Below are 12,605 nucleotides of genomic sequence, written 5' to 3'. Positions count from 1 at the left end.
AAATACAAATTTAATGTCATTTGTTCTTCAAACCCCTTACAATCACATTAATTTTATTGTACGTTAGTGACAAATATATATCTGTATTCATTTAGTTCTCAGCTACTGAATTCACAAAGTGCATGTTTTTTTGAAATTTAAATGAATTATTACTTTTGCAGATGTAATTGCTTAGGACTGACGGGTAGAACAACAGCAGTCAAGTAGCTAACTTCAGAAGTTAAGTTGGCCTGACTCAGAGATAAGGTTGTGCTTTTGTTTGGAAGAGCCCATGGAAGAAAATAAAGTCTATCAGAAACTCCTCCAAGGTTCTTTACACATTTTTCCTACATCTTTTACTCATGGAGAGCTTTTGACCTCAGGAAAAGGCAGGATGTTCAGCATAGAAACCCCCAGTGGACTGTAGAGAAACAGGGTTCTTAACCTTCAATCCAAGATCATCTATTCATGAAGCACTACAGTTCCTTGAAATTTCTGAATGTATGTAATGGAGTCCCCCTTTCTCAAACTGTCAAGCATGAAGAGTCAGTCTTCAGTTGTTTGGCCTCCATTCTTTTTCCTATAGATTTCTTGTTTTACTTCTCTTCAATGTAAGTTCAATATATAATTGTTTGTGAGAGACTCACTAGACCATACCAGAGTCCATCATCAAGATCCATTGTTTGACTATCCAAGACAGATGGTTCTAAGTGTTAACATGATTACTAAGTATTGACATGAGTGATCCAGTAGGAAATGCTTAATAAAATTACAGATTATTATAAACATTTAGGCTATGTACAAAAAGTCCTAGAGGCTTTGGCTGAATTGATTCAGTCTTTGCAGGTTAGTCAAAGCTGCCCAGATTAAATTGAAACAGAAATGAACATTTACCTTTGATTCAGGAAATGCAGCCACGTGCCTGCAGTGGCTCAGTCCAGAAGCCAGGGGGCATTAAAGCATGGCTCTTTGGAATGTAGCCAGCATGGGCTGTGTGTTCGCTTCCTCTTCCTGCTGCCCCCAAGGTTTCTGGGATTTGCAGTCCAGAATCATAACAGTAAGACTCTGAAGGATTGCTCATCACTTCTTCTTCCTGCTTCCCCATGCCTCTGGGATTTGTAGTCCACAGTTGCAGCCAGCAATAAGTTTGAGCAGGGAAGGGTGTCTAACCCCTGCCTCCTTCCACCCCTGCCCCCAGAGCTCAGCTGGGGCTTGCCTGAGGGGGGCAGTCTCCCCCCCCACCATAAACTCGGCTGCATCCCCAGCTGGGCTTGTCTCCCACCACCCTTTTATCAGCCAGCCCTTGCTTCTCCAGCTTGGGAGAAGAGGGGTGGGGCCAGCCCTGCTATCTAGAGCAGATAGCACAACCAAGCCCAGAACTGGAAAGCATGCTGTGATGCTGGGGGACTGTGATTTAATTTGAACCAGGAAAGGGTCTGGGACAGAAGTTATGTAAACTGGTTTGACCCAAATCAAGTAAGTCTGATACTACATTTAACCAGGTTTATCTTAAACCAATTTCTGCCATTTTGAAGCTGTTTTATGTGCACTGATCTTCTGTTCTGTTACAGATTTAAACCAGTTTCTGATCACTTAAACCAGTTTATGTGTAACTTGTGTCTCTAGCCTTAGCAACATAGTATATTACATCATATTTTTTAATTAGTGGTTTGACCCAAAGTCTCAGGACAGTGGAAGGCCTAAAAGTGCCCTACTTACTTTAGGCTGCTGACAGATGTGAAAAAAAACAAAAGAAAACAGTGCTTTACCAAAAGAGGCATTGCGTCAGTTTTGACCTGGCTCGCTCACCATCTGTAAAGATGGCATGTTTCAGTGGGGCCTTTTGTTGCACCAAAAAGCCCTGCTGAAGTGCGCCATCTCTATAAACATTAGGCAAATCGGATCAAACCGACGCAATGCCTCTTTTGGGCACATGCTGCACTTGGTGCGGGGATGCTCCAAGAGGAAAGTAAAGCACTGGGTTTTTCCACACCCCCCCATGTGTCTAAGCAGCCAGAGTCCAAGCTGTCATCGGCATAAGTGCATGGGGAAAGTTACAGCATGGTCAGTGAGATAAATAAAGTGAGGTCATGTTCTCATAGTATGATTCTCCCTTCAGTTTGGTTCTCTGTATGTAGCTATACACAGTGGTATAAAGATTATTTAACAGAAGTAAGAATTGGACCCTTGGTCTTTTCTGTCATGTATCTACTGGAGTTAATGACCTTATTTAACTTAGACTCGAGCCAGTATGCTGACACAGCACCAGTTTTGTTCCAAGAAGTGAGCAGTAAATTTAACTGAATTATAGAGTACATATTTTTTCACAGCAAGGCATATTGCTACACTGTTTTTTTTAGCAATTTGCCCCCAAATAACCATGTAATTGTTTATTGCCACATAAGTTCTACTTCCTAGGTATATGGTACAGTCCCTTAATTAGCATTTTGTAATATAATGTTCACAGCACCACATTCCTCTCCTCTATGTGAACTCAGACATTTGATAGCGCTTCATTGTTTTGAAAGAATGGGCCAAAACATACAAGCACTGTAAAATTTAGGGATGGATCATTTTGTCATCGTTTTTAAAAAAGCATATTCAGATCTATTCTATCGAATATGTACAACTGTCACACCATTCTTTTTTAACAGTTTTTTAAATCTGATAATCACATGATATTTTTATGACTTCTGAATTTTTGACATCATGCAGCTCAGTATGGGCAAGGTGCCATATTTGGAGAGAGTTACTTTAACAGTTGGGAATTCACAGTATTTGGCAGCCCAGGAACTTCATACTTCATATCTACAGACAGCAATTTAGATTGAGTCTGTGCTATCAAGCTAGAATATCTAGTTGAATTAGAATCAGAAAAAAGAAAATTGGATACCTGTAGGAAGTCAGATATCTCTGAAGTAATAGACATTCTGCATTCATGCTGCACATGGGTTTTGTGGCTTTCACACATTTCATGATTATTAAGCTAAATCAGGATTTAATGTTTACTTCCTAATGCGTAATATAAGTAAAGCGTGGAGGGTCACCTACGTTTTAGGCTATCTAAAGGTTTCCATTATAAAAGCCTGTCTTTAGAAAGTTGTGAGATTGATTATGGCACCATTTTCTATCAGATTGTCCTGGATGAGTTCTGTATGCCTTTTTGCTATGATCTATTAAAAGGAATAATCCATTTTTTGAAAAATACTTTTTGTAAATAACCTAGCTTGCCATTATTAAAAACAAAATCTCATAGGGGTTTTTGTTTGTTTATTTGGGGGGGGTTTTTGAAAAATCTAGTACTTGCAGAAAAATAGTGAAGTGATAAAACTGGCAGGCATTTAAAGCATTTGGGAAGTGTCCATTGACGTAGAAATTTTGTATCTGTAGTACATTTAGACATTTCACTTTGAAAAGTCATCTATTAAATAATCCAATGAAGTCTTGGGGGAGGTACTTTGTTTGGTAGCAACTCTTCTCTCATTCTGCCATTCCTTTTGCATAAATACAGGGAAAATGGTACAAATAAAGGGAAGAGAAGACTGTGAGGTACCACCTATTAGCTTAGTGGAGACAGTGGAATAGTGGCTGTCTTCCCATATATGTTTGAAAACCTGCAGTGGAGCATAGTTTCTCTTGCTAGGAGTGTTGCCTTCAGATCTGTGTTTGAATATCCTGCAGACCTACCCACTGACTCCTACCATGTAACATTCTTTTAAATCACATTGCTGTTTTTCTTTTTCACTTGAAATATCTGATCCCTTGATTCCTTGTTTCTCTACACTGTACCTAATAAATATGACACTGTACCTTATAAATATGGTTATATTGATGTTCCTTTGTGCAGGAGGCCGTAACGAAGTTGTCATCACTGAAAATAACAACAGCATAACTGAGCAAATCACTGACGTTGTCAAACAGCCTGCCTTTATAGCTGGCATTGGTGGTGCGTGCTGGGTGATTCTGATGGGTTTCAGTATCTGGCTGTATTGGCGAAGAAAGAAGAGAAAGGGGCTCAGTAATTATGCCGGTAAGCACAGTCACTGTTCATTACCAACTCCTCAGGTTCCATCATAAAAACACACGTGGTTTCAGTTCAGATTAAATACAATAACAGTTACAATGCTGTTTTTACATAAAGGATGGAATGGATGAATGCTGTAGGCTGTAAAAATGCCAGTGTATGAGAAGCTTGAAATGCACTGCTCTCAACCATATTTGAACTGCATTTCATCATTATCATAAGACAACTTTTATGTTGGCATCTCCAGCACATCTAGCATAGTGAAGGAACAAATGAGGAATAACTACCACACGCCCAATTCTTGTTGCAAAAGACCCTGCCTTCTGAGTTACTCATTTCAGTTTTTAGCCTGATGATGACATTAGACCCCATTACCCACCTCCAAGGGAAAGGAAGAGAGGTAGCATGAAATCCCTTTCTCCTGTACTTCCATGTCATCCCCAGACCTTGGGTTCAAGCAAATAGAAGTAAAGAAAACAAACAGTATGCTTACTCCCCATTGGAGCTGGTAGGTGGAAAGTGATCACTGGAATGAGCTGAGCCTTGGCTCCGTGCCCCCTACCCACTGGCATGACTATCTAGAGACAGTGGGAGTTTAGGAGTAATTTACTGATAAACAAGCCAGAAAGTAGTCGAGGGGGCTGTTTTTACAGCGTGGTGCACTATACGCATGACATTTTACTCAGAGTTGTTTCTCTTCTTACAATATTGCTTATGAGAACCAAGTTTGGGAAAGGGAAGGCCTCCTTATTCGAAGCTTTGCGAGGACTGAAACCCTACTGAGATATCTCAGGTTTCCTGTGGATTGCTGAACAGTCAAAAAGACAGATAAATAGTATAGAACTACATAGGAATCTATTCACGTTGCTGCCCTCTTTTACTACTCCCAACTTTGTAGCAAATTTTACACAAAGAGAAAATGTATAATACATTCATTGATTTTAGCACAGTATTCACCCTATACAATTTGAGTCAGGTTTGCACTATATGCCACTGAATCATATTTACTGAAGATATTATTATGCCATGCTAAACTTAACACCCAAATCCTGTTGATTATGAGTTATGCAGCAAGAGCCTAGGGACCATGTGGTGAAGCTACATTATTAATAGGCAATGCTATTTGCACATGGTGCTCTTTCTTCCCTTTTAATTAATAATGAGGATAATTTCTGTTCTCCAAGATATTTTGTTAATTTATGCACACAAGTATAAGAGGGGGAGAGTGTTTTATACACATGCAAGCATGCACACATGCACCTGCACACATGTGTATATATACCTATGCTTATGGGTGGGTGTTTGTGTGCATAAGCATATACACACACACATCAAAGTGTCGTCATTCATCTTAAGAAAGTTATATCACCTTCTATATTTAGCTATAATAACAAAGCAAAAATTTAGCAGACTTTTTCCTCTAACAGAACTGTCATACCCTTTCATATTCTTCAAATGAAATAGTTACTAAACCTACTCTTTTTTCATGAAAGGAATTATTAGTCCTGTATATAAGTTGTCATGAGCAGGGCCTTTAAATACACAGCTCTAAATGACTGCAAAAAATTGTTGTCCATTCTTCTTTCATGATGTTTGCTGCATCTACATATTGTATGAACGTTGCACTGTGACAGAATTCTCATTGAAATGCTGTATGCTCTTAATGAAATCTCATAAGAGACTATGTGGAAGAGTTTATGCTAACAGTTATAAAGGAGAGCTGGCATGTTCACCCAAACTAACTTCCATCAAACACTATTGTCAGAATTCACTAGTCACCTTTCTTCAACCCATTGGCTGCTGGCTGGCTAGTGCTTAAAGCTCAGTTGTAATGCTCTGCATATATGATTTAACCCACAGAGGAGTGAATTCCAAAGGAACCTCCTGCCCTGTAATTAGTGCTTGTTAACAGGCTCTGTAACTCACTGTGTGTTTGCTTTCTTGTTTTGCAGTTCAGTCCTTCACCTTCACCCCTGCAGGTACTGTCCATTAGTCTGTCTCTTACCTCACCAACATATCAGTGCAACCATTAGTTATTTTATTTAAGTGTTTATTATCACTGAGAGTATGCAGAATTAAAACAAGTACAAGGAGAAATGCTCCTTCTGCTTATTTGTTGGAATAAATATGGTATTGACTTTGCTAGTGATTCCAGGGGAAGGCTGCAATCTATCACAATTACCCTTTTCATTATAATTCTGCATATTTCTTACTTACCCAACCCTTCTAAACTGTGCTGTTTTAGAAGGTAATTTGTAGGGTAATACTCAATCTAGCATAATAATCTTAGGCAAGTATTGGGTGCCAAGGGCTAAATTTTGTTCCTTGGGCTCTTTGCATTGAATTTGTAAATATCTCAAGGCCTCCACCTCTGACCTGAGAAGCAGAACTTATGCAAGGTTCCATTCTCTGCTGTGCATGGATCTGCCTTTGCTTGGGTTTTCAAATATGCACTTATGATAAGTATAGCTTGTGATAACCCAGACCTGCATACTCATCCTAAGGAGATGTTTAAAGTATCTTAGTCTTTTTTTTTAATTGAAGTGTTTGCCTTTTTTTTCCCTCTTGTTCAATCAGAGCTGTCAGTATAACATACAGTAAACCATTATAGTCAGTATGATTAAAGATTTGTGAAGTTTGGCCAATATACGTATGGTCAAGAGAGTACATACAATTAATTCTGTATTTACGCAAATATGAGAGAACCCTAAACATAAGATGAGACCCCCCCAATAATTAGGTTCTATATATGGAAAATTTATAAATATCTTATCATTTTCAGAATCTAATTATTGGAGGTTTGTCTTGAATTTTTCCCCATTGTACTTCTACAGCAGAGAAAAAAAAATCTGGTAGATCAGGTATCCCCTTTGCCCTTTGTCACACTCAACTTCTCCCCCCGCAGCTGCTTCTGCCCCCTTTACTGTCAGATGCTACTCTCCACAAGCACATGGATGTAAGGGGAAAATCTGAAAACAGTAACTTTGCAATAAACATATCTGTAGTAATTTGCACATAGGTAAATTACCATGAGTACCTATACACTCGGTTCATCCAGAAGTGATGTATTTTACCATTTTGTGGAAACAGTCCATGAACACACTTTAAGCAGCATTTATGTTTATTTTATATACACACACACACACACGTATATAAAAGCAGCTTTTTCTAATATATATATATATTTATATATATGTATATGTATATATAAAAAACTGAGTTTTTTTATATATATATATATATATATATAAACTGCTTTATATAGATATAAAAGCTGCTTTATATATATACCTATATATATATCTATATCTATATCAAACTATACCTCTACCATCATATCTTGTGACTGATGTGGTCAGTTCAAAACACACCTTTACTGTTTCACCATTTTTATTCTCTTACAAAACCACACTGCAGACCTGCATTCCCGTGTGTCCGTGCATCCATCACTGTCACCTTTAACCACCACAGTTATGCACAGGACTACCTCAACTGCCCTCCCCCTCCCCCCTCCTTCCCCCTCTTCTAAACTCCCCCACCTGTTTGCCCTCTCCTTTCACTCATCATTCATCGTCTTCTCTATCATCATCATTGTCCTCGTTGTTGTCATCATTGCTCTCTTCAGAGGGCTCACCTCTAAACAGTCTATGCCAGTCCCCTCTTTTCCATATGATGTCCACCATCTCTTGCCCATCATTTGCTATCATCTTCCTGTAGTACTAGTACATCCCACTCAGTCCCATTTTAATGCAGAATGAGAGGTGCTTCAGCTTCTTCCTTTTTCCCCCTTCTTCTCATTATGCTCGATGCTTTCTCTCTTCCCTCACTGTGTTGACAGCTTCTTTCCCTGCTGTTCAGTGGAGCCTTCCCCACCTGCTAGCCACTTCTCTCCAGCTCTGTCCGCATGTGAGACACTTCTAAAATGGTGTTCAGTGCAACTCAGTTTAGCACATTGTGTAGAGAAGCAGGATGAGGTGGTACCACCTACTAGCACAACATTGTTCAAAAGAGCTGTCTCTGTGGAGAGATATTGAAAACTCATGAATGCCTTGGCCAAACTGAGATTGTTGGCATGCTTGTTCATACAAGGATTAGCTGTGGCACAGCTTGACATGAAGTGATCAAAGCCTGAAATATCCTTCTCATTTAACTGGAAGATAAAGCTTTAAATGCTCTAAACTTGAGTTACACAGTCCTTTATGTCAGTAACTTAACTTTACTCCAGAAAAGTCAGTTTATACTGGAGAACAAAATCTGGCTGAAAGGTTGAAGCAGTCTCAATTAGCAAAATAATATTTTGCCAGATACGCGTATTGTACTTACTTATTTCTAGGCACAGAGTCTCATATATCATTTTGCAGTTGGTAGCAAATTTTGCTTACGTTTTCATTTAACTGAATTCCCTTTTTGGTACAGATCTGAAGAGGTATTAGACTGTATCTTATTCCTTCCATATTAAATTGTCTACATTTTTGACTAACAGCATAGGAGTAAGGATCTCCTTTGGATCCAGTGTAAATCCATTGAATTTCTTCAGAGGTGAATTTCAGAAATGTTACGTTACAGGTGAATTTGACCTAACATTTTTCATTGGTGAACTTTTGCTCAGATCAAACGTCTATTTTCAGTACTTCCTTTAGGGATATAAAGAATCTGAAGGTCTAAACACCTAATAGAGCTGGTCAAATTGTTCATTAGGCATATTTGTGATGAATTCATGTCTTTCCTTAACTTCACAGACAAAGCTGATTGGAATGTTTTGATGAGAAAAATGATTGATCATTTTTCTTTTTTTTTCTTTTTTATGAAGATCTCTGTTCTTCTGACAGCTCCATTTCCATTACTTTGAAATTGTTACTTTAAAAAAATATATTTATGTTCATGATGTGTAAGCATTTGCTAAATATTTGGTCTTATAACTTTCCAATTTTGGGTTATTCATGAAGTGTTCACTATGATTGTTTTGCCATTTGCTTTGTTTAATTAACCAGCTAAATGGTATTGCTTCTGTTGGATAATTGGACAACTGAAACATTTTATGCAGAGGACTAGCAAGTAGCATGCTGATAATAGCTATTTGTGTTGGGGACAAATGATCTGTTGTGCTTAAATTCATGGAACCTTTTGGATTTGCGAACATTTCCTAGGAAGCGCATAGTTGTTCAAGTTCTAACAAATAAGGAAAAAAATATAACACTGTAAAAGCTAAATATTTACCCCAATAGCTGAACTAGCTATTTAGTATATATCTGCTGGCTCACAAGCCACCGCTTACAATGTCGTCCCATCATGAATTATCATCAGGAATTGAATCTCTGATTTACAGCACTCAAAGCCAGAACTTTTTCCAAAGAAGTCAAATGAGTGACTCTGTTATCTGGTAAGCAGTAGTATAATTAATGGAAACAGTGGATTAAATATCGATTGTTGAAAAGATGGCTGAAAAACTGCAAAGCAAACCCTGCCACGAAGAAACTATCTGCCAGCACCACAATGTATAATTGTCCCATCTTTTAGCAATTTACAGGACACCACAGATCTTAGAGAATAATTTAGCCTTATATTCTTGTGAGCCACTGACATCTTCTATAAGAGCTAAAGCAGCTATCGCATTGTTGCATGCTGATTTTCTGTTTTTCTTTTTTACCCTCTAGTCAGATTGCCAGATACCAACACATTCCAGAGGTTTTTGCATTGTGGATGGAATGGGTATTACATTGCAGCTATCCCCTTCTTCTAGTATAATTTGCAAGTTCTTTCACCCCTAACCATTAGAACTATGGAACAGATTAATATTTTTTTTTTTTAGTAGAGATGGTTGTAACTGTCCCTTCATGTTTCTACCCAGGGTTTGTATATTAAATATACAGAGCCCATGTGTGGAAACAGAAGGAACTCCATATTTCCATTTTATCTTTCATATGCCCTCAAGCTCATTGGTGTGCCAGTAAAAGCTCACTTCAATGCTCAGGTGTTTTCAAGAGTGCTGAGACTATCAGTCATGCAAGGAAGGTAAATGTGTATTTTCACTTATGAGTAGGTAAGCTTATTTAGTGACTAGTGCCCTTGGGGATTAAAGATTTTATGAAACTGAGTAAATATAAACAAATTAAAAATAGATAGAAAATTATGGAATGCTAAACATTTTATGCACAAGTCCTAAAACTGTTAGATGAGGATAAATAATTTGACAGAATCGTCGCAGGCAGGCGATTTGATGGAATTTTTATACACTGATTATCTGTTCTGAGTTAATGCTTATTAAAAGAGGATTAATCTACATTCATATTTGAGGAACAGCTTATCAGAAAAAAAGAATGAGGCTTGGCTGGCAACATTAAAGTTTTCATTTGTGGCAGGAAAATGTGGCCTACTAGAGATAGGCACACAGAAAGCTCTCTAAAGCTTTCTTGCCTCAAAATGTCAACTTACTATATATTCGTATTTTTCCAGTTCTAGCAGGCATGAAGATTAGGTTTAACCTTGTCAGATAATATTAGTAAATAGCATAGGTACTTCCTTATATATTTTTTAAAATATGCAAAAGCTCTTTAACCTACACTCTTCCTCATATAAATATATACCACATAATTTCCTTATACTTTATGCATTCTAAATGATTTTTACATTATGCTCTGCATTTTTGCAGTCCCTGCAGTAGTGGCAAGCATGTCTTAGAAATCTCTCCCCCCCACTTTTTTTTTTCATCTTCTTTTGAAAGTCAATCTCTTCCCTGCTTCTAATGCTAGTCTTGAACCTTTCTAAGACATATATCAGATGCAGAAAATGCTGAAAGAGCTTTCATGCTTTCCCAATGATAAAAAGCATGAGAGATGGGTGGGTCAGTAATAGGGGGATACTCCTTTTCCTCCTCCAATGTTGCCCCTCAAAATTGTTCAGCATCTATTTGAAATGGAGACAGCTTGCCTAAAACAAGCTTGCCTGTGCATTTTATTTTACATTGACATATACAAGTCTGTACTGCATTAAATATGCTCCTTTTCAGCATTCAGACTTGTTTTGTAATTGCTGAAATCAAACTGCAGGCAAAAATGCTGACAAAACATATGGTAGGAGTGATAAACATAGTGCTTATGTTGGCAGCCTAAACATGTCTTTTGTGCCTTTAGCTGGCTTTTCCTTCGCAATATTGATAGCAAAAGAAAGGAACCTTCCCTTGCCAGTCCCAGGTAACCCCTTCTATGGAGGGAGTTGGAAATATAACATGCTTTTTGTGACCCACCAGTCATGGGTTTCAGGAAGGACATCCAACTTTGTACTAAACAGTTTTGTTGTTCAGGAAGAGCCTTTTAAAATGGCCATTGTGGTTACAGTATTTTCCCCTTTGTTTCTTGTTTAAGATTTAAGTCTGGTATATAAAGTGGTGACAACAAGTACCTTTCCTCTATATCATTTGCACATGCAAGGCCCAGTCACTTCAGGAACTGTTCCTACTTGATGGGTTTCTTCCTTTAAGCCCATACAAAGACATTTGCCTCATAAAAACGCAGGATTTTATTAGAGGGTCACAGAATGATTATATGAAGTAAGACTTGTACAGGAATACTACTGCCAGTGTTGCTAGAAATCACAAATGAGGGCCAAACACTTGCACCATGTCTTTTCTGCAAATTGACACACTGAAGCCAGCTTGTGGAGAATGGCAGTAACTTTACAAAAGGGATGTAACTATATATGATAATAAGATGTAAGACTACATGTAACTATTATGAAAGATGTAAAAACCTTTTCATAATAGCTTTCCCTAGCATGCCAGGCAATATCCTACATACCTCATTGCTCTGTAGCTAAAATACCTCTTATGGATGTTGTTAACATATATGCCTTCTGCATTTTACACCTCAGTTTTAGGTTAAACACAAAGCAGAGCCCTATGGATATAAATCTTTTAAGTACTAATGACTCCCTGTACTGATGAATCAGTATTTAGACTCTCTCTGCATCTCTCGCTCTCTCTCTCTCTCTGTCACACACACACCCACACCCACACCCACACACATTTTAAAATAGTTAATAAGTCTGTAGCCTAGACAAAGGACCTGCTTTTGTGTTTGACCTACATTTCCAGTATGAAATGTGTTATCCTAGAAACACCCTAAAATAGTAAGTCCAGGTTTTACAGTTTATTTGAATGTATTAGAGACTGCTTCTGGTTTTGCTTCTTTTCAGCACTATAATTAGGTGCTTTAACAGAGACAGAACATCTGAAAAGGGGGATGGGGAAGGGATGTAGTGGTGAAAGAGCATCTAAATTAACTTTTAGTAACTTATTGATGAGCAGTATGTTTTGAAACATAGCCAGTCAGCACCCATTTATTTGCATCGTCACAAAAAATAAGCACAGCACTTTAGCATTAGCTTACTCACTTTTAGCAAAGAGTGATAGACATGTTCAATAGCCTATTAAAAAGTAACACAACTGGAAAGTACCATCACGTCTAAGCTAATTAGCTACAGTTGGTTTTTAATGTGTTACATTTTTCTATGCAGGATTTATTTAATACTTCCTATACCTTCTTTCTGATGTTCTTTTCATTAGCTATTTAACTCTTTTCCAAATACAGGTATTAAACCATTTACT

At 37.9% G+C, this 12,605-nt stretch overlaps 1 protein-coding gene across 17 annotated transcripts in view; it reads left to right on the top strand.

Moving 5' to 3' along the window:
• Positions 1 to 12,605, top strand: part of ROBO2 (roundabout guidance receptor 2) — a 663,916-nt gene that overhangs the window by 580,457 nt on the left and 70,854 nt on the right. For all 17 annotated transcript variants that reach the window (XM_090059886.1, XM_090059876.1, XM_090059819.1 and 14 more), the window contains one exon: positions 3,827 to 4,009. In XM_090059886.1, the coding sequence (XP_089916012.1) occupies positions 3,827 to 4,009 (183 nt within the window). The remainder of the gene's footprint in view (positions 1 to 3,826; positions 4,010 to 12,605) is intronic.

The sequence above is a fragment of the Crocodylus siamensis genome, chromosome 1 (assembly GCF_052110815.1).
Source record: "Crocodylus siamensis isolate JL-2025a chromosome 1, ASM5211081v1, whole genome shotgun sequence".
NCBI classification, from domain to species: domain Eukaryota; kingdom Metazoa; phylum Chordata; order Crocodylia; family Crocodylidae; genus Crocodylus; species Crocodylus siamensis.
Note: the sequence above shows the minus strand (reverse complement) of the source record. Positions and strands in the feature narration are given on the sequence as shown.